We start from the raw sequence: 20,812 nt of genomic DNA, 5'->3' as shown, positions 1-20,812 counted from the left end.
TAGAAATCATACGCCTTGCCTTGTCACAAGCTACGCCACTCAAAGGTGTGCGTTCATGAAGCCTCCAGCGTGTCCCCGCGTCATGATCCCCACCGCCCACATCGAACGCACGTACGTGTTCCATGATTGGTCTCCGAGTGGGCCATGATGATGGGTTCCGAGGCCGATGCTCCGTCCGCGCGTGCAGGTCAACCGTCGTTCAACTTTGACCACTAAGAAGAATCTACCGATTTGAAAGAATTCCCCCTTGGGGCAGGCGACAACAAGACATTGGTATCGATCGACTCATCGGGTGGCACGTGAGCGACTCATTTCGACAGAGATTACGTGGCGGCTGGACAGTGGGTCGATGGGCCAAGACCATGCTCGTCTTCGAACATGCGATCTGTGCTGAGGATATTTTGGTGGGTGTAGGGTAGCTTGGAATTTTGCAGTTCAAATATCCATTATCCACCTTTTAATGTCCCCTAAAAAAGGAAAACACACAGACACATTGTCAAGTTCATGTTATTTAGGTCAGAAAGGGGACACCTCAATTACTGAGTGGACAAAAAAGAAAAAAAGATATATCTTATCAATTTTTATATTTATTTTTTAAAATTCATATATATATATATGTATATATAAAGAATCTTAATATTTGGAAGAATATATCTGTTATATTAAAATTCAAAATGATAAATATATTATTTTCATATTTAACAACTATATATATGCAATATTTCCTGAGAAAAGAAACAACAAAATCTTTTTTTTTTATGATAGGATTATTTACTACAAGTAGATTATTATGAATACTAATATTCTTTAGCACTACTACTACTATTCATCCTTGATTTCATTTATGGCTATAATCATTTTAGGTTTCTATACGATTGATTCCATGATCAAACAATGCAATCTATGGCTTGGATGCAAACACCAGTAGCCATCAGCACAACCATTGCAAATTTGGATCACTTGTTCATGTTCCCATCACTGTCCATGGAGCAAATGGATTCAGCAAGAAGCTTTTAATGGAGCGTTGCACTCAAAGTAGTTAGGGAATCTCAATCAACACAAGCTTTTAATTCGTTATAATTAATGCTCTCAATGAGAGATCATGATCATCTCTTCATACTACAAATCTTACAATAAATCATTATATATATATATATATATATATATATATATATATATATATATATAATCTTTGGAACAATGAGAAAAAAATCCTTTTTTATCTCTTCGAAAAACAAACATAAAATATCAAAATTGAAGTGGAAGAACAAATGAGAAAGGGTGATGATATATAAATAAATATAGAACTCCCCCCACCTACTTATATATATACAAGCTAATTACCTTAGCTATATTTCACATTTCGATTCTTATATATTTTTTAAAAAAAATTATATTAACATCCCTATAGTTACGAGTATAAAACATCTATATTTATGTATCCTAATATTATTGATTTTATCAATAAAAATAAAAGATAAAAAGATAGTTTTAATGTTTCAATTAGTAGTGAAGGACGGCACCGGTGGTGACAGAGATTGGCGCCGCTTGGGGCTATAGGTTGTTTTTATTGATGAGAAGAGTAACGACAAGAAGTGAGGGTTGTTTTGTATTTGTATTAACCCCGATGTAATTGTTGAGTGACGAAAAAATTATCGATGCAAATACGGAGCAGTGTCACTTTGCAACTACGTTGACGTCGATGAAGATGTAAATTAATACCACTTAGCATCTATATTGATGGTTTTTTTTATCGTTCAACGACTATATCAACATCAACGTAGATGTATAGCAACTTTTATCTTTATCGTTATTCTTTTTATCCATAACAATCATCCCGTGACTCTCATCGATGTCATTATCTGTTCACCACCAACAATTGAAACGTTAATATTATTTTTTTTATTTATTATTTTTATATTTTAGTTAATAAAATCAATGATGGTAGGATAAATAGAGATATTTTATTTTTATAATTATAAGGATATTAATATAACAATTTAAAGAATAAGGAGTAAGATGCTATATATATATATATATATATATATATATATATATATATATATATATATATATATATATATCCTATTCCGCTCCCACAGCAGGAGTTCAAATAGACTTCTCGGCACCGGAAAAGCCGTGGAGTCTCGGCTTCCGCTCCTCTCGGTGGCGAAGGCGACGCGTCCCTGATGAGCCCTGGTGGATCGCCCCGGCCCCTCGTCCTTGTCCTCTACACCGTTCAAGGTCATCTTTCTCCGTCGATTTCCCTCTCCGTTATTGCTTTCCTTCGGCTTGCTTGATGTCGTATCGGAGCTTCTTTTGTTGGAACCATGAATCTGAAGTGGTCTCTTGTTTTTCTTCGCTATTCGGTGCGATTTCCTTGTTTAGGCACTTGCCCTGCGGTTGATCTAGGTTTCCCGGGCCGATTTTGGTTGGTCGGGCGGCGTGATCTGCTAGGGTTTCTGGGATCGATGTGATTTCACTTTGGGGTTAGGTTAAGTCGTTTATTTCGGTTCGACTAGCTGGAGGCTTTGGGAAAAATGTGGTTCTGGGACTCTGGTTTTGCAAAAACTGCGTCTTTCTTCCTTTCCCCGCCGGATCTCGAAGCTTCCATCATTTGTATTTGTTGTACTTGGAGTCGAAATTGAGCTATTAAGCCTAGATTGCAACGGTGAAATGTGTGAAAAAGTTGCAATTTTTCCGTTGAACTTTTCCCAAAGTTGGTAGTTTTCGTTTTCTTTCCCGCTTATTTCTCTTGTCTTTTAACCTGTTCCTTTTTCTTCTACTTTTATGAGTAAAATTGAGCTTTGGTCTCGGTTATTCAGGTTAATTACTAAGAAAAAAAATTGTGATACGCAGTATTTTACTTAAGATTTGATTTTTCTTCTTTGCATCTTCAGATCTATCGCAGTGTTGATGGTGGGTGTAGTAGTTTTCAGTGCCACATCGAAGGTGTAACAATTTCTTATCTTGCAAACACTTTCCACGAGGGAGCCTTGAGCTCCTTGTTATGGCTGTTGCCAAGGGCAACAGCAGAGATCCACCTTACAACTGCTACAAGGTCCCTGGCCTAAGTAATCCCATCCTAGAAACCCCCCATATATCATACCTTGAGGACCGATATGTTTTACTGGAAGAATTGGGTTGGGGACAATTCGGAGTTATCAGGGCTTGCTCTGACATGCTTACCGGAGAGTCGGTCGCCTGCAAGTCTATTGCCAAGGATCGTCTTGTCACGCCTGAGGATATCCGGAGCATCAAGCTTGAGATCGAGGTCATGGCACGGCTCTCAGGCCACCCCAACGTTGTCGACCTCAAGGCTGTATATGAGGATAATGACTATGTGCATCTTGTGATGGAGCTCTGTGCTGGTGGCGAGCTATTTCACCGGCTTGAGAAGCATGGTTGCTTCTCTGAACATGAGGCTGCTGTTCTCTTCCGGCATCTCATGGAAGTCGTGATGTACTGCCATGACAAAGGTGTGGTTCACAGGGACCTGAAGCCGGAGAACATTTTGCTGGCTACAAAGTCTTTATCTTCACCAATCAAACTGGCAGACTTTGGACTAGCTACTTATATCAAGCCAGGTAATTTTCTTGTTCGCTATCTCTTATCACAATTAAGTCTGTTCATTATGTATTTTATTTGCCTCTCAAATTGCATCATAAATTAACAGGGCAGAGCTTGTCTGGGACTGTTGGAAGTCCATTTTACATTGCACCAGAGGTATTGTCTGGGGGATACAATGAAGCAGCTGATGTATGGAGTTCTGGAGTGATTCTTTACATTCTTCTTAGTGGAATGCCACCCTTTTGGGGGAAGACCAAATCAAGGATATTTGAATCAGTTAGGTCTGCAGAGCTACGATTTCCATCTGATCCATGGCAAAGCATATCTGACTCTGCAAAGGACTTAATTGGAGGAATGTTATGTAGAGATCCTACTCAGAGACTCACAGCTAAACAGGTTTTAGGTAAACTTTGAGCAAGAATTCACTTGACAGACAAATTTTAAATGATATCATCTGAACAACACTATTGCATTTGCATACAGATTTTATGCTTAAATATCTCTTATCTATTCTTATAAAAAATAAAAGAAAGAGAGCCACATGTATCTGCTTCATGGTTTATGTGCTGTTTGATTGTAGTTACCATTGAGCATCTAATACATGGACGTGGCTAGAACCACTGGAACCTTCTCGTATATTTCCCCTTGGCTTATGAATTCCAATGACAAGCATAGTGCTGACAAGACAGAAATTTTATGATTAACAATTATCTTTTCCTAATTAGGTGTTTCTGTTCTCCATATGGTATTGCAGTCTTAGAATTATCGTACAAGCCCATCTGGAAGTCCCTTAGATCATGACCCGTATTTCTTTTGCATGATTGTGTGTGTCTAACCTGTCTCTTGTTTTAGCAAGTCTTGATCTGGCTTCTTGTTTTGCAGATCATTCCTGGATAACAGAACACACACAGCAACCAGAAGTCTCATGCGGGCAATGCCATGAAGTCAGTTTTACACCGGGAGACCTGGGAAACTCTTCATTCTCTACCCCTCTTGTGTCTGCAAGCCGTGATGTCAGCTTCAGTACTAGTTCCCTCATTCCCTGCCAGAGAGTTGAAGACCATTCTTTGCCTGCATTCACATGCAGATCATCATGCTCCTCATTTATTGTTGATGTTCCATTCTCTTCTACTATCAGCTTCTCTTTCCAGAATGGCTGTGAATCGGATGGCATGAGATTCTGCTCACAAATGCCGGTGGTGCCAAGTTTTGCTTTCTTCATGCCTGAGCAACAAAAACCATTCAGTTTTACGAGTGAAGAATTAAATATCAAGGCATCTCAGACTGGTAACTATTGCTTCAGTTTGCTCTTTATGTCTTCAGTGCTCTTTAAAATGATCAACTTCCATTCATTCTGCTGTGTGATGTGCAGACTCAAGCTTGAGGAAGCTCTCTGTGTTACCCTACTCGGCTGCATGCTCTAGTCGAGACTTAAGAGAATTGGATCATAAAGGGCTTGAAGCTAGAAGAGGACTCGGAACTAATTCCAGAGCCATTGGCATCCACAGCAGAAGGAACCACACCATCGGGCTTGGTGAGCGTGACCAGCTTGATCTTGTGGTTTCGGAGTCGGTCATACGTTGGGCATCATGCACGCACCTCTCAAGTGCACCGTCCCTTAGGTCCTCCCTTGTATGTTGACATCCTGCAGACCTCAAATCGACGAACCCGTTTGAGATCCTACTTCATGTTGTGTTTGTCAGCATAACTCGCATATGGTCACAAGCCGGCACCTTTGATGAACATTCATCTCTTTGTCCAAGTTGTTGTGGGTAGAGTAGAGCCCCGCAATGTATGTGCTGTGTTCTCCTCCATGCATCAGTGGTAAATCACTTGTGTAAGAATCACATTTGGCGATTTGTGTGGGACCATCAACCTCCTTTGTGTGACATGGTAAAAATATGGCAAAATTTGGGTTCTTTGCTGGTCCAGTGTTGGCTGGTCTAAATTTGTTTAGCCAGCTTGATGCTTCTCATGATATGAACGTTGCTTGCCAGGTGCTGGCTTTCATCAACAAAAATGGTGGTTTGATGAGGTTTTTCTTGCTCAGCCAAGGAAGAAGATAGCTATGTCATTGTTCTCAAGCAGCTAAACATTTTTTGTGAGGATCCCTTGTGGCAATATTGAGTTGCTTTCTTGTCAATATGTTGAGAAGTGTTATGTTATTGTTCTCTAAGGTGTAGTCTCGACATTGTTGGTGCTACTCTACATAGTGAATGTAAACCTGTGTGAAGATGGAAGAGCATTTATTACCAAAGAAACAAAAGGTGTTATTTGGAGAGGTCACCAACATTTTGTGACACATTATGTGTATAACCCATCTTAAACTTTTGTTTGATGTAATATGACTCTTTTATTTTATAAAAATTATAAAATGAGATTTAAAACTCTCAAGTAAATGGTTGAAGAGAAATCATATGGTATGACCATAAGATAATCTTATATCAGTATGTTGCTGTTACAGAAATAACGTAACCACTTTTAGAGGTAAGAAGACTAAGACTATGTACATTGATATGTAGACATCAAACCAATAACACTTTTTAAAGCCAAAGTAATAATGAGTAAGGTTCAAATCATGAAAACAATCTCTCAGTATAATTCTTCATGAACAGAATTATTTCCTTTCCATGAGTCATGGAGAAGATTATGCCATCTATGTTGGCAATATACTCTCTCCAGCTTAGTCAACCTAGAGAACAGTACCTACAAGGTTATGCAGACAACCAGCAGTGTAGTTTACGTTGAGTTGAACCAAGCCATTGATTTCAAAGAGAGCAGCAGTAAAGGAGGGCAGGCACTCCACCACCATAGTGTACATATTCTCACTAGAAACAAATTGGGAACATTAGTAGAATCTACTGTTCTTCAGACTAATGAATTCCTCTCTTCATCTTGCCCAATGTGATCCTCATGGTGTTGCTGTTTCCGCTTTTGTTTCTGTGGATTTGAATCTTTGTAGTCTGGAAGCAGCTTCAGAACAATTCCCATCGCGATCAACAGAAGCCCGCTGCAATGCTGCTCGGTTAAAGGTTTTGTAAATATCAGATATGATAGTAGAAGTGTGACTGCCTTCCTCGCTGTAGTTACCTACGAAGAACAGGAACAAGCAATTCTTATTTATGGCATCATGAATCTGTACCAGCTAAATCATAATAGGAGATCCGATATCGTACCAAGGCGGTGGTTGCTGCACCAAATATCGCAACGAGCGACAGCACCGATACTTGTCCAACATAGGTAGCCATTGCTTCAAACACTAGAACAGCATACACATACAGATGCTACATTTGAAGATGGAAAAATGTCTGTTAATCGAAATCCAACTTTTCACCTCTGTTTTGTTGGAAGTAATTTGATGGAAACATGTTTACAAAAAAATAGTATCAAGTAATATATTTTAGAAGAAATTATGATGACAAGCATTACAAGCGAATTCTATTTTGCCACAATTATTTATAAAGAGTGCAGCTTTACAGTTCAAGACTTCAAATTTATTAGCCTAAGCAAAATTCACAAAACGGATCTTCCGAGAAGAAATTCTCATGGTAACATGTTTTACTTTGAATATGATTCTTGCAATATAATGAGATTTTTCTTGATTTCAACTGTTAACAACTTACATTTGCAATTTTCTTAAACTAAACAAGGGAAGAAGGACAAGAAGGATCAATTTTGTCACCTCTTTGCATGAGTTCCATGCCGTGAAGAGCTCCCCTGTCAAAAGCATAGGCGGGATCAACAAAGGTAGCCCCACGACAGTCGAACAAAAGAGCATCTCCATCTGTGACACCGTCAATCATGTCTTACATATGTTCCAGGTGAGAAAGGATAAGAAATGTAGTTCCCACAACAGATGGGAGCCAAGAAGATCTTTAGTGGAACATGGTGGACACAGAACTTGAGTTACCTGAGTGGTCTCCGGATTCATAGTAAATATAGCCTCCTGCAAATTACCAACAAAGGAGTCCATGACGAGGGCACTCGATACCATGACCACGCCTATCACGCTAAAATTGGGCGATGTTTGGGCGTCGGCCAAGGTGAAGAGGATGAGACCCACAACGAGAAGCACTGCAGAGATGTATTCATGCAATGGGTACTTGCGTCGAAGACCCGGGATGAAGGCTCCCATTATCATCACTGGCAACACCTGACGTGCACAAGAAGGCATCCAAAACCACACAATTCACAGAGAATCCATGGTGAGTGTGTTTCCTGAATGCAAACCTCTTCTTTCCCAAAATAAAAAATGCATCAAACAATACATTAGGAAAGAACAGACGTGCAACACTGTCATGTGAAGCAAACTAGCACATGGTTCAAAAGAGCTAATCTAGATTTGAGTGATTGACTTGAGAAGTAAGCACATGGTGAGTATCTTGAGAACCACAAATTGGATTCCATGCATGTTGACACCTGACAACTGAGTTGAGGTATGAATTAAACTATGAAAGCATTAAACACCACAATGAACCATCAATTTGACGTTTGCAACATTCAAGAACAAATGCAGCATGAACCAAGAAAAACTGGAAGATGTTAATGGAGATCAGAAGAACATGTGAAGCCAGACCTTGGTAGATTTAAACATCAACTGTGCCGGGTAGTTCAAGAAGGCCAGAGATCCTTTGGTCAGTCCATGTGATCCCATAAGAACACCAGACAGTTTGACATACGTGTTCCATGGATTCACCATCTGCTTTGTGGTGAAGCCCTGCAGGTGTATGAGCCCCAGATACACAAATCCTTGCACAAAGGTGAAGTACCAGCCGTAGCTGCAAAGAAACATGATCACTACTGAGATCAAAACTAGAGATTGAACAACATATAGAGTAGATTAAGATAGAAAGCACCGAGAATATAACCTGAATTGCAAACGATTGTACACATATTCCTGAAACAAAAAGTGAAAAAAGAGGAAATCGAGCACAATTAGATATGCTGAAAAGATTACAGGGTGAATGCATGCATGCATGCAGCAAAGGAAACCCTCAGAAGAATATGTACTAAAACCTAAAGATCAAACTCTTGAAGTCGCAAAAGAAAACTGAGATCGAACGTTTCCACACATTCGTGAATAAACAAGAAAAAGTTTGGCAAGGGAAGCATAGAGGAAGAAAGAATCTCTCCAAGTTCACATGACTGCATCAAAAAACGAAGAATGGTGCAATTTTTGCGTAGTCATCGCGAGAAACAAGAACAAGATTGGAATTTTCGCACTGTGAATGTAGGAAGAAGAATAAATTTTGATCCTTTGTGCATGATTAACATAGACAACAACAAATTCAGAAAGCAACAGCAGTAAACTACCTCACAAATGCCATTGATGAGGTAGCCAAAGAAGAACCCGGAGGAACACAAGAGAAACTGCTGCCATTTGGGCCTCTCTGTCAATGGTATCCCAAACAGAGACCTCGACTTCCCCTCTCCTTTCATCCCCCCCCCTCTCTCTCTCTCTCTCTCTCTCTCTCAAACACACACACACACACAACAAATGGATTGGATTTTACCACCGAAGAACTAACTCATGGTCCCAAACACTAAAAGGAGAGAGCAGGAGGCAAGAAAAGAATCACGCTATTGATTCAACCGAAATAAGGATTGAGACAGTGATACAAAACGAACACCAATCCGGAAACCTCTCTCCTCTCCTCCTCGTTATCACGACATGTCTCCCGCTATATCTCGATCGGTTTCCTCTTCCTATTGTCTCGTCCTCGCTTCCTCTTCTTCCCGTCCTTCCCCCTGTCGTCTGCTTTTAAGGAAGGCGAGCTTCTTATGGAAGGGAAGGAAAGAATTAATAGCGACGCGGTTCGATATTTCGCTGTTATGTTCTCCGCAAAGTAAAAGCGCTTTATATATCGTCCGATACGTGTGAACGGCTATGATCAGGGCAGCGAGGAAGATGGACGGCTAAAAAGGCCACGCGGGGGGAACACGGAGACAACACACCACGTCTTATCGTGCGATCTTGTCCGTTCATACTGATGATCCAACGGTTGCGGAGGGCTCCCGTTCCATAACGGCGACCGGTTTTGGAAGCATTTGCCGCGTGGGGAGTCGTGGGAAGCGCACGGACGCGTGTTGATCTGCGCGGCGTCTTATGCGGGAAATTGTTTCCTTACAGTGCTTTTCTTACTCGACTGTTTACCCGTTCTGTGATTGGACAACTCTACGGGTTTTTGCCCGTCCGTTTCTAATGATAAGAAAGGTAATTACGGCGAGTAACTTTAGACGAGTGAAAACCCTGTTGCTCTTTTTTCCATGGCGTCTGCTGGTTTTATTGTCTTTGGAAGTCGTGCAATCGAAAGATTAAATGCTTTGATTAAGAGAGGTTAATACGACACTATTATTACTATTATTATTATTATTATTATTATTATTATTGAATTGAAGTTAGAGGTGTGTGTTGTTGACGTATGGGTTTACCGATTAAAAATTAGTATGAATTTGTTGGACGATGATAATAACTCGATGTAAAAAAAAAAATCAAAAATTAATTATAAAAATTATAAAATAATATTTACATATTTTGATTTTTTAATATATGTCCATGGATACAAATAAAAAAATTTAACATAAAAAAATAACTCACATTCATTCTTTCGACAATGTATTATACTAGTCGAAATCTTTAGATACATAATAAGGTATTTGTTGAGCAAACCCAACATTGATTAGCAAATATTTCCTTCCATTTTTGAAATTGTTGTCCTCCGAGTAACATTGTTATGCTGTTATGATTTACACTTGTCAATCAATTCATCCAAAATATAATTTAAGGTTACCATAATCTAGTTTATGTGAGTTTGATTGATATAAATATTCAAAAAAAAAATCTAATAGTTGTATGAAGTTTAATTTTTTTTCGTATAAATATTCTATATTAATTGAGTAAATGATAAGTGATTGATAGGAAATTTATCGATTATCAATTTAAGTCATTTTTCATTTAGAATTTGGTAAGAAAGAAAGATAATTAAAATTTTCCTTCGCTTCCTTCCTTTATGATAAGGTGGACAATTCAAAACTTCATTGTTATTCTTTATGACAAACGAATGTCATTATCTTCATTCAAAGATATAAAAATATATTTTAAATATGAAAAATAAAGATGTAACTCATTTCTTTTAAATTATTCGAACTCATTGGAACATCATATTCCTTACTTGATCATTGGAGGGATCAGGAAACTCCTCTCGACCTCAGTCTTTATGCAAATAATATCTCACGAGTATGATACATCAAAATCGGGAGTTTCATATTTTTATATTAGGAATACAATTTTTTTGTCTTTAAGATATTTCATATATTCCTGTTCACATAAGTCTGGACCATATCGAACTGATGAGGATGTCAATAACATTTTCTCCGAACAACAATAAAGATTTATTTTAGTTGGCACACAAATATATATATATATATAAAATCATGGGACATGTGATCTCTTGTGCGGTATTAAAGTTAGAGGTTGACTAATTATATTAAAACAGAAAAGTCAAAAGTTGACTAACAATCAAGATTTATGGCTTCAAGAACGACGTGCACAATAAAAGTCTTGCTGGCCACGATTAATGAGATTTAGTAAGAGTTGGTATGATGATATTTATCGGAAGCAATATAAAATTACAACTGCAGCCAACCATTGAAGGGGTTCGAAGATATGTGAAGGGAAATAATGGTCATATCATGTTGATGTTGATGAAAGCAAACATGATTAGTGCTTTGCACATGGTTAGTAAAAAGTAGAAATAATAAGACAATCCAGATGTAGTTCGAAGATCATGATCTCAAGACCAACATTTTTATAATAGGGACATGAGATATGTATGCATCGATCCCTATGTTTTGGTTTACATATATATGATTAAGGTTAACCTATGAGTACGTTTGAAGTGTTTTTAGAGGTTGATGTTATTGCCTTTCGGAAGAAGGGTGTTGACTTTTTTTGTGCCGTTGATAGGACACAAAGTGGCCATGATGAGTGCACCTGTGAGTTGAAACAAACATGTGCCATGGCAAGGCTCGAGACGCTCATGTGCATGTCTTCTTCATATACATATTGATAAGATCATTTAGTATCACGTTAATTGGGGAGTATGGGAACTAAAGACTTATAAATTTGTCGGATCTTCTTTACCCTTAAATATGTCTTTTGAAGCTTATATGTTTCGAAAGAATAAAATCGTGCAGATACGCTCGTTGTCCAAAATAGACAATTTCTCGTGAGCCTACGGGCCATACTTATGAACCTATGGGTTCATAAGTTCGTCAGATCTTCCTTACCCTTAAAGGCTTCTTTTGGAGTTCATATGCTTCGAAAGAATAAAATCGTACTCGCCCATCATCCAAAATGACGAAGGGGAAGAACTTACCGAGGGAGGAGGAGACATGAAGGTAAGATAGAAACCTTGAGAGTCACTTAGTGGAGTATTGTTAATCTGTTTTAAGTTTCTATTTTGAGTTTATGGCTAAAATATTATTATTATTTATCTTTTTATTTTTTGAATTGTGCGATACTTTAACTCGAATCATAAAGTAAACCTAATTCAGATCTAAGTCTAAGTCTATCGTAAGATTTTGTATTAAGGATGTTACGTAGCCACTAAATCAATTTGTTTAACTTAATTTGGGTAAATACGGGCTGCTCCAATTATCGATCAACCAAATGGTCACTTATCATATACCACCGTAAAGTTCTTATTGTTAATGAAGGGGAAGAGCATACCAAATGATCCATATTACTATGGAGTTCTTATCAGTAATGAAGGGGAAGAGCATACCAAGACTTCTCAGAAATGAAGGGGAAGAGCATACCGAGAGACAAAGAGATATGAAGATAAGATAAAAACCTTTGAGAGCCAATTAGTGGAGGGTTGTCAATCTGTTTGAAATTTCTATTTTGAGTTTATGGTTAAAATATTATTATTATTTATCTTTTATTTTTTGAATACTTTAACTCAAATCATAAGTAAACCTGATTCAGAAAGTATATGATATGACATTCTTGGATATTTTCATATCAATCATTATTTTGTCGAAACAATGTTGGTTAACATAATTTACAGAACCAAAGTTACTTTGTTCATCAGTCCAATATGATAGGAGCGGCTGTAGTCTGCAACCAAAACTATTTCCTTTTGTTATTCATCTGTTAAAGGCTAGAAGACTATATTTCGGTGGTTTCATCAATCATCATTTCCAATTCAGAAGAACAGATATCAAAGCCTTCTCCAATGATACAGCTGAAAGCTCATGTTTTGTTTGATTCAACTCCTGAATCAAGAAAGCTCATGATAGATTCTTTTAAGAACTTTTTGTTCCCAAGTTGATGATACAAGTCCATCGATCGTTTACAACCCATGACATACTATAACCAAGTGGATTTGAGGCATAACAAGATTAAGATCGGATGATCGTACGTCCAAAATACTTGAGCTCAAGTTAACGGTCGTCGTCGAGACGTGATATTTTAAGGATAAAAAAAAAACTCACAGCACAACCTAATTTTACTGGGCTAGTGATTTGGTTTCTGTATCACATAAACAACCTCTCGACAGGAAACAAAAACCTTTTGCTACTGTTCATCTCTTCGGCCAACTTCCACAATCCAATCATTTGGGAGATGAAAAAGAGATGGTGGTGGTGGTGGTCGATATAGGGGGAATGTTCAAAAATTCCATGACATATCAACTGGTACGAAATCAGTAGACTGCATTATATGCCTTGACAACAAGAGAAAGGATTCAAGTGCTCGGATAAAAGAAGATGGAAGAAAGAGAAGAAATGGTCAAAAGGTGGGTGGAAGCAGCTCACATCCAAGATATGGTGTGGATGATGGCTGAACTGGATTCAACCCGGTCGCAGGTGGATACAAAACATGTCCTGCTGTCTTCCAGAAAAAAAGTTGTTTGGATTCATTGAAATCTATCACATCACCAGCTTTCATAGAGTACGGCTGTTTCCATCGATGTTGAGCCTGGAGAACAACAGTAGCACCATGCAAGATTCAATCTAACCAGTAGATCATGTGACCCTGCTTTGACCACTTGTAGATCATGAGATCACTGTGATTGCAGTGTACGTCAGATCGTTCGTGGTCTTTATTGGCAAGAAAGGCATCGAGACAAAGCCAACTCATGTTCTTGAGTCTTACTTTTACCATGCTCGAATAAAGAAATGCAAATGATGAGCATATAATAAGACCATTAACTCGCCACTTCTATTTCTTCAATGCATCTTGCAATCATTTTGCTTGCTAGCTTTTGGAGCTTAGAAAACAAAAAAAGGGGAAAAAGGAAAAGATTTGATGCTGCACATACATACCGTGAACAAAAATTCTCTGACATAAAAAGAGTATGTATCTTGAAATGGTTGATACAACATATTGACATGAATCCATTTATTCTTATGTAGTTGGAGGTATGCACACAAAAGAATAGTAGCGACGGAGAGCAAGCGAGCGAGGACGTACTGCTGTTGATTCTGCTGAGTTGCTCATGGCGGAGGCATCAGAACAGCTCCCAGTCGAACCTTGTGGTGGGGGTGGATGACGCGGTGGAGGTGGCGGTGGTGGCCGGCGTGGAGGTGGATGGCATGAACAAGGAATCAAATGTGTCCCAGTTCGCGGTGGTCACCACCACCGGTTGCGGTGGCTGCTGCCTCTGCTGGTGTTGCTGATACTGCTGCTGCTGCTGTTGAGGATGATGGACATGCCCATTGGCTCTCGGCGTTGCATTCTTGATCTTGATCAGATCGAGCGTTTCCACATACTTCTGGACCCTCCTAACCTGCACCGGAAGTGCTCGTTTACTTCCACCAGTTGAGATCCAAACCGCAGTAGCTCACCTAAAGAACACGTTTAGTCCACCTGTAATCTCCTCTGTTGCTTCACGTCCCCGTCGGCGACGACGCCGTCCAACTTGAGCAGCTCGTTCATCAACAACTCGATCAGCCGAACCACGTCCTGGTCCACCACTCTCCCGCCTTTGTTCACGATCGCCTCCAACGCCGACACCTGCGAATCCATGCTTGCATCACCAACATAGCCGAGAGATTCTTGCTGCGGGGTTGCGGGTGGAGATATGTGTACCTTGGACGCCAGCTTGTCGACCTCCATGCTGATGGTGGAGATGGACTTGGCTGCCTTCTCCATCTTGTCGGTCTTGCGCGTCTCCAGCAGCCGCTTCGCCTTCGCCGTCGGGTCCTCCACCAGCACTACCTTCGACCGGTCCTTCACGCCAGCGGTGTCGAGGAATGCGGCGGAGTCCCGCTCCTTGTCCTTGTAGATCAGCTTCTGGTCGAGCGGATGCATCCCGATACGCGCCGACAGCATCTTCTTCAGCTCCCCTGCCAAGCCATCATCATCAGCTTGTAAGGCCGGAGAAGTAGGAAAAGGCAACACGGAACACTGCGATCATCATTGGTATCACGAGTCTCATCGTTACCGAAGGTGGCCTGAGAGCTGATGTAGATCTCGTGGTAGACGGAGCCATGCTTGACCTTGACACGGATGGTCGGGACGACGGCAGCGGGTGGCCCGGACTCGGGATCGCGCTTCTGTACCACCATTCCGCCGGGAGTCACCTCCCATTCGGCACCCTTCTCCTCCACCACCACCTGCTTCGCAGCTCCATATCCTGTCCTCGACGGCATTCTGCTACCCTCCCCGGAAGATGCACAGCAGCGCAAACTACGATGCGATCAAAAGCTACTGCAAACAGAATCCATTGCGGCTGCTCTGCGCTTCTGCCAAAGATTTCCGCAACGTTTTGGACTCGGATAGATCTACTTCAGAAGAGCAGCAGCCACGAAAAAGAAGACGACTACCAGCAATAAAAAAATTGCTAAGCAAGAAGAAGCCAATATATAAAGAATGGAGAGGATAGAGAGATTAACTTGGCTTCAATCTTAACTTCACCACCACCACCACCACCACCACCACCAAGCAGAGCAACGGGTCACAGAAAGCGAAAGCAATCACCCACCAAACTCTTACCACACCCGAAGCTTCCATCCAACAACACTTCACGATGCGTGACCCGACGCTTCCTGTTCTGCTTTGCCACAACAAGCCATCATTCGCGCTCTGATCTCACCGGTGCATCATGAGCTCGCAAGCATCGGCAGCAAGAACAAAGTGGCCACATCGTAACGTGCGTGTCGGTCGTCGCCCAAGGTAAAAGAAAAATAAAGATCAACCCGGTCCGGTCTTTTTCCTTTCCATCGGGGGGCGAACCGGGCCCGGAGGTCAGCCACCGACAGCGGGAGGAGGTTCTTCGCTGGCAGTGCCACGTGGGTCATACGGAGCCGTCAATCTCCCTCTCGACCACGCCATCCGAAAGAGACGGTCCACCACCATAAAAACCGACGGTGGGGCCCCCCACACCGTCCGATTTGGCGACCGCGTACCGACCTCGCGATTGATTTTAACGACAAATCACGACGATATATAATAAACAGAAAACAATTGCAAAATAATCAGCCGCTTAAGAGTTCAGTAAGCTGTCATAGTACATTCGTACTATGAAAACAATGTATCGAACACATCTACTCAAAAAGTAAGATCATCATAATAACCTGGTGATGGAGAAGAGAGGTAGGTAGACTTCACGTTTCGAATACATGTATTTCTTCATGTGTTGGAAAACAAACAATGCGGTATACATCGTGTCTTCCTTCTTGCGGTGGAAGAAAGTGATTTAATAGTAGAGTTAGGTCATCTTAATTAATGACCATTTAAATTAGTGGGGGCAATGGGTGACCTAAAGTTGTCGTCTTCTTCTTCGTCTTCAACAAACAACTTGGAACAGTATTCATACCAATTCATTATTTATTAAGCCAGTTCAATCATACACAAATAATCACCCACTACTTGTGCAAGGTTTACTTTTAACTACAATATTCTTCAATTAATATTTATATTTGCACAAACCCAAATGAATAATACATTAGAGACACCTAGTAGCCTTCAATCATTGATAGCAGTCTTTTGATTATTAGTACCGATGGTCCTTCTAAATTTCACATGAAGATCACCAAGGTTTCATCTAAAACAAAAGTCAGATTTTGTTCCTCCATAACATAATAAACATTTATTTTTAATACTTCAAATTACAAATGGGTTTTTGGATTATCCCCCATATGGTGCATTTACCTTTAGGGTTCAAGGGATTATAATTGTAGCCTAAGGCTTAGGGAGATAAAGCAAAATTGGCATTGATAAGTTGAACTCTAGACATCCACAAGACAAGTATAATAAATTGACCAGATGTAGAGAACTTGTAGATAACAATTTATCAAGTTTTGATGAAATTGAACTGCACACTCCTCTAATTAAGCCTCATAAATTTGCAGTATGCTTTCATGTTCCACTAAAATAACTTGTAGCTTTATCAAACATTAGGACATGCATTGTTATATGTTATACAAGCTGTAGGGATATTTTCTCACCTTTATATATTGGTTGGTTTCTCTTTGTAAACCCAAAGCAAGCATGTATTATTCTTTACTGGTGATCTTAAGATGTCTTGTGACCTTTTATTAAAGGGTCTAATATTCCTGAGAGTACTACTACTACTACTACTTCCACCACATGGAGGACAACTAATATGGTTACAGAGGACAACAATGCATCTTTTCTTTACTGCTAGTTGGCCCCATTAACTTTTATTCTGATGAAGCCACAGCAAGAAAGGACTATTATATGAGGCGCCCATAAAACATGTGTTATTGGAGGGTCAAATTCAGAGACTCTCTTGCTCCTATAATCCACTCCATGAAAATCTAAAAGTTAATGTTACTTGTTACAGGTTCTTTCAACAGAAAACCAAGGAAAATCAACTGCTGTTTCATGTATTTTTGGGTGGAAAAAGAACAGGAAACCCAAATGTGGAACCTCTAATATGAATATCACATTTGGGTGGGTGCTGAGATCTCAAACATTGTCGAGCAGTCTCCATCTCCAATCAAGCCATGGAGCATGATGTTGCTGGGGATGAAGACCACACTCACAATTGTAGGCCAGTGGTCCAGATTATTGAGGCCATCCACTATAGCTTGAACCGACTAACTGATGCAGTTAGTGTATCACATTGGTTCCATCTACATCTGATGCCGACATACATACTAATATCGCAGCAAGGAGTTTCAATTGAATCAGTGTAAGCTAGACACTGGAATCTGTTGAGTGGAAGGCAGTAGTGGTTGACATGTCTGTCCGAAAGGGAAATTTGATCTTACATTCATTGAATGCCATAGGTATGTGATGAGGAATTCTTGATGAGAATGAAGGGGACAACCTAGCTGTTACAATGATACTTGATTACAAAGCAACATACACAAGAACAAACATTGAAAACAGTTGGTTACTGTTACCTAATTCCAACTAAGATAAAACAATCATGATTAGTTAACACAACAATTATGTCCTTATGCTAGATAGGTAGCACATGCATGAATATTTGTTGGTCCATAGGCTAATTCATTTTCTGATCACAGAGGATACTAGCAAATGAGTCTATTTGATTGTTGAAGTCATCTCATAGTAATTTTTTAAGTCAGACAAAAGATATCGATGAACTGTAAGGAAATAAATATTTAAACAGAGAGAAAGGCCTAAGTTTTGAGTTTAAATAATGACATCATTCTAGAGATTAGAACAAGTAAAATATCACCCAAACATGTCAAATTGCTTCAATCAGTGACAATTCTGAACTATACTTTCCTAAGTGTAAATTGTTTGTTTATTACAAATATGCTGAGCATACATAAATGTAATGCCGACATGGTATCAGCACTTTGAACAACAACTAAGGATGTAGTTTCTAATTTGGTTGGTAAGTTAATGGCCATCCGTAGCTTGTTTAAGAAGATTATTTCATTGCACTAAGAATTTTGTTTTAAGCTGATCATCATGTTCAAATTAATAATTTTCCATTATGTAGTGTTACAGTTTTCTTTCCAGGTGATGTTTGAATACTCTAATACACAACTTCTATTGAAACCTTCATGACACTAGTTTAGATTCTTGAGATTAGACTGGCAATCACACTAATGAAAAAAAACGATGTCATAACAAAAAGATCAAGAAACAACCCAGCATTCATGGAAACCCTGAGAATATTTAAAATATAGACCAAATCATTATAAATGCAATTAACCGTTGTCCCCATGTGCACATGCAAGGTCATTCTTTAAGAAAATGAGAAAATGGTTGCCCACAATTGCCAACCAATCAAATTTTGGAAAAAAAAAGTCTCTATAGTCTAAAATTAATGCCTATGACCTACCAAAACTTGTAGTCAACATCATCAAAATACAATGACAGCTAGATTTTGTTGGCCACCAAGTCAGCCAAAAAATATGCCTCTTGAAGATTAAAAGCAGCAATACAAATGACTGTGCATAAAAGAGAGAACATTTTATCCCTTAAAATAACCGCACTACCACTTTCCACCACCACGTAGAACGTCATAAAGATTTAGACCAACCATAACGATTAGACACATTAGGGTTTTGGTTGGATCGAGTTGTAGCCTAGAACATGAATATTCCAGCATGCCACACTGGACTGAACTGCAAAGTAATTTTTGCATTTTTGATGCATGCAACATAGATTGAAGAGTTTTGCAGCTGCCCCGGTGAAATTATTGGTTAAACTTGAAATAGCAGCAAGCTTCATGGATGTTGACTCCGGTAGAAAGCTGTCCTCAAAATTCACTATCAGCAGTCAAGATTAATCATAATCAGCAAGCCACATATATCCCGTCCCCTGAATCTCCCAATCTTATCTTACTTTGCCTCTCAGGAACTCATCAGACCCCTGGGTGTAATAAAACCATGTCGGTCATTGTGATATACCACCATAAACACACTAAAATATTTGGGGACCAGAATGCTATTTCTGAGAATGCAGGGTTCAGATTATAACATTGCAAGCATTTGAAATATATTGCTTTTCAATTTGCCTTAAAAAATTTACTATGTTTGCCACCAAAAATTAGCATACAAGCATGATCAAGGATATATGAGCTGCATCACTGCATGCAAAACACATTGTCTAGCCCTGGGCTAGCACAGTATGTGTTGCGAGCCAGACATTATTCTTGAAGACAGCAGGTAGGCAAAGCCCAGACATTGAACTCATGTACCATGTTTCAGTGTAACCATCTTTAATCTCATTTTGTTCTATTATGGGAGATAAGAATTTGTTTTCTTCTCTCCAAGACCTCACATATCTGTGCACTCTGACATGCTTACTTCAAGCACTATGGAAGAATAAAGATATCACATTTCTATTTGATATTCATATTGGGGTTGTTAAGTATTTTTGGATTTCTAGTGCCAATGCCGTTAGAGAATAAGAAATCCAAGTATGAAAAGACCACTTCGTGAAGGGAGAAAATCTTGAAAATTAAGATTATATTATTTTATATATATCTATGTTTCTCCAGGTATTGGTAGGTGTGAGAAGACACTTTTGATTCATGTGTATAAGGAGATTTGTGTCTGATATGGGATTAACTCAAATGAACTTGAACTTGGTTTCATGTGATGAATTTTTTGATTTACTCCATGGGTATAGGTAAGGAGTGTTGAACTACATAAATCTTGTGCCAACTTTTCCGACTTGTACTTTATTGTTGATTTTTGAATTTCTATTTTGGCATCAGAGTGTTCTCCCCCAGTATCATGTAGAATCAGCATCGAGAAATTATTCAGGTTCACTGAAGGCATTCAGCCCTATGCTGTAAAATCTAAATGTCATCCATCCTAGAACCTACATCGAACACCATATTTTGGACTATGCAAAAAATCTCAAGTATATCAACGAGGTAATCTAATAGTGGCAAGCTTCATTGTGCGAGTGACATGAGGCATACACTTGATTTAGATTAGGTAATGGTTGTCTGCTCTGTTACCATGCCAACTTTAGCATTGCTGCCTTGTGTTACAAATCCAACTTCAAACCCTAAACCAGTGGATCAACAAGAAGCATCAATGGAGCAAAAATCTCACCTCGCGCTGGGGCAGTCGATGCCCGTGGAACGCCCCGGGCAAGCGCCGGAGGACAGTGACCCCGATTCCCGCCGTCGGCGCCATCGCCGGGAGCGAGGGGCTGGGAAGTCGCTTCTTTGCTGCGACGCTAGCCGACCAGGCGATGGTCCGACGAGTGAGAGGACCATTCGATACGTCCTAAGCCGCATCAGTATCGTGTCCGGATCCACATAGGGCCCGA

General features: G+C 39.7%; 3 protein-coding genes and 1 long non-coding RNA gene across 5 annotated transcripts; 1 reads left to right on the top strand and 3 right to left on the bottom strand.

The window, feature by feature from the left end:
• The first annotated feature begins 2,098 nt into the window (after window positions 1–2,098).
• On the top strand, window positions 2,099–5,489 carry LOC103979077 (calcium-dependent protein kinase 26). Its single transcript, XM_009395105.3, has 5 exons — window positions 2,099–2,244; window positions 2,901–3,587; window positions 3,677–3,973; window positions 4,453–4,857; window positions 4,943–5,489. The coding sequence occupies exons 2-5, from the start codon at window positions 3,011–3,013 to the stop codon at window positions 5,209–5,211; spliced, it is 1,548 nt and encodes a 515-aa protein (XP_009393380.2). The 5' UTR covers window positions 2,099–2,244; window positions 2,901–3,010; the 3' UTR covers window positions 5,212–5,489.
• Window positions 5,490–6,089: 600 nt separating this feature from the next.
• Window positions 6,090–9,356, bottom strand: LOC103979086 (UDP-galactose/UDP-glucose transporter 4). Of its 2 annotated transcripts, XM_065136296.1 has the most exons (7): window positions 8,884–9,356; window positions 8,439–8,467; window positions 8,147–8,348; window positions 7,481–7,723; window positions 7,253–7,354; window positions 6,747–6,854; window positions 6,090–6,660 (listed from the first exon to the last, which is right to left on the bottom strand). In XM_065136296.1, the coding sequence occupies exons 1-7, from the start codon at window positions 9,007–9,009 to the stop codon at window positions 6,439–6,441; spliced, it is 1,032 nt and encodes a 343-aa protein (XP_064992368.1). In that variant the 5' UTR covers window positions 9,010–9,356; the 3' UTR covers window positions 6,090–6,438. The 2 variants fall into 2 exon arrangements, with proteins under 2 accessions (XP_064992368.1, XP_064992369.1); XM_065136297.1 differs by lacking the exon at window positions 8,439–8,467.
• Window positions 9,357–13,901: 4,545 nt separating this feature from the next.
• On the bottom strand, window positions 13,902–15,487 carry LOC135582448 (BAG family molecular chaperone regulator 1-like). The gene is made up of 4 exons (XM_065134805.1): window positions 15,021–15,487; window positions 14,666–14,922; window positions 14,444–14,590; window positions 13,902–14,363 (listed from the first exon to the last, which is right to left on the bottom strand). The coding sequence occupies exons 1-4, from the start codon at window positions 15,226–15,228 to the stop codon at window positions 14,085–14,087; spliced, it is 891 nt and encodes a 296-aa protein (XP_064990877.1). The 5' UTR covers window positions 15,229–15,487; the 3' UTR covers window positions 13,902–14,084.
• Window positions 15,488–18,975: 3,488 nt separating this feature from the next.
• LOC135628261 (uncharacterized) lies at window positions 18,976–20,772 on the bottom strand. The gene is made up of 2 exons (XR_010492809.1): window positions 20,593–20,772; window positions 18,976–19,396 (listed from the first exon to the last, which is right to left on the bottom strand). It is a non-coding gene; the product is annotated as an uncharacterized LOC135628261 (long non-coding RNA).
• Between the last annotated feature and the right edge of the window lie 40 nt (window positions 20,773–20,812).

Source organism: Musa acuminata, chromosome BXJ3-1 (genome assembly GCF_036884655.1).
Source record: "Musa acuminata AAA Group cultivar baxijiao chromosome BXJ3-1, Cavendish_Baxijiao_AAA, whole genome shotgun sequence".
Lineage (NCBI taxonomy): Eukaryota > Viridiplantae > Streptophyta > Magnoliopsida > Zingiberales > Musaceae > Musa > Musa acuminata.
This window is presented reverse-complemented; position numbering and strand designations above follow the sequence as displayed.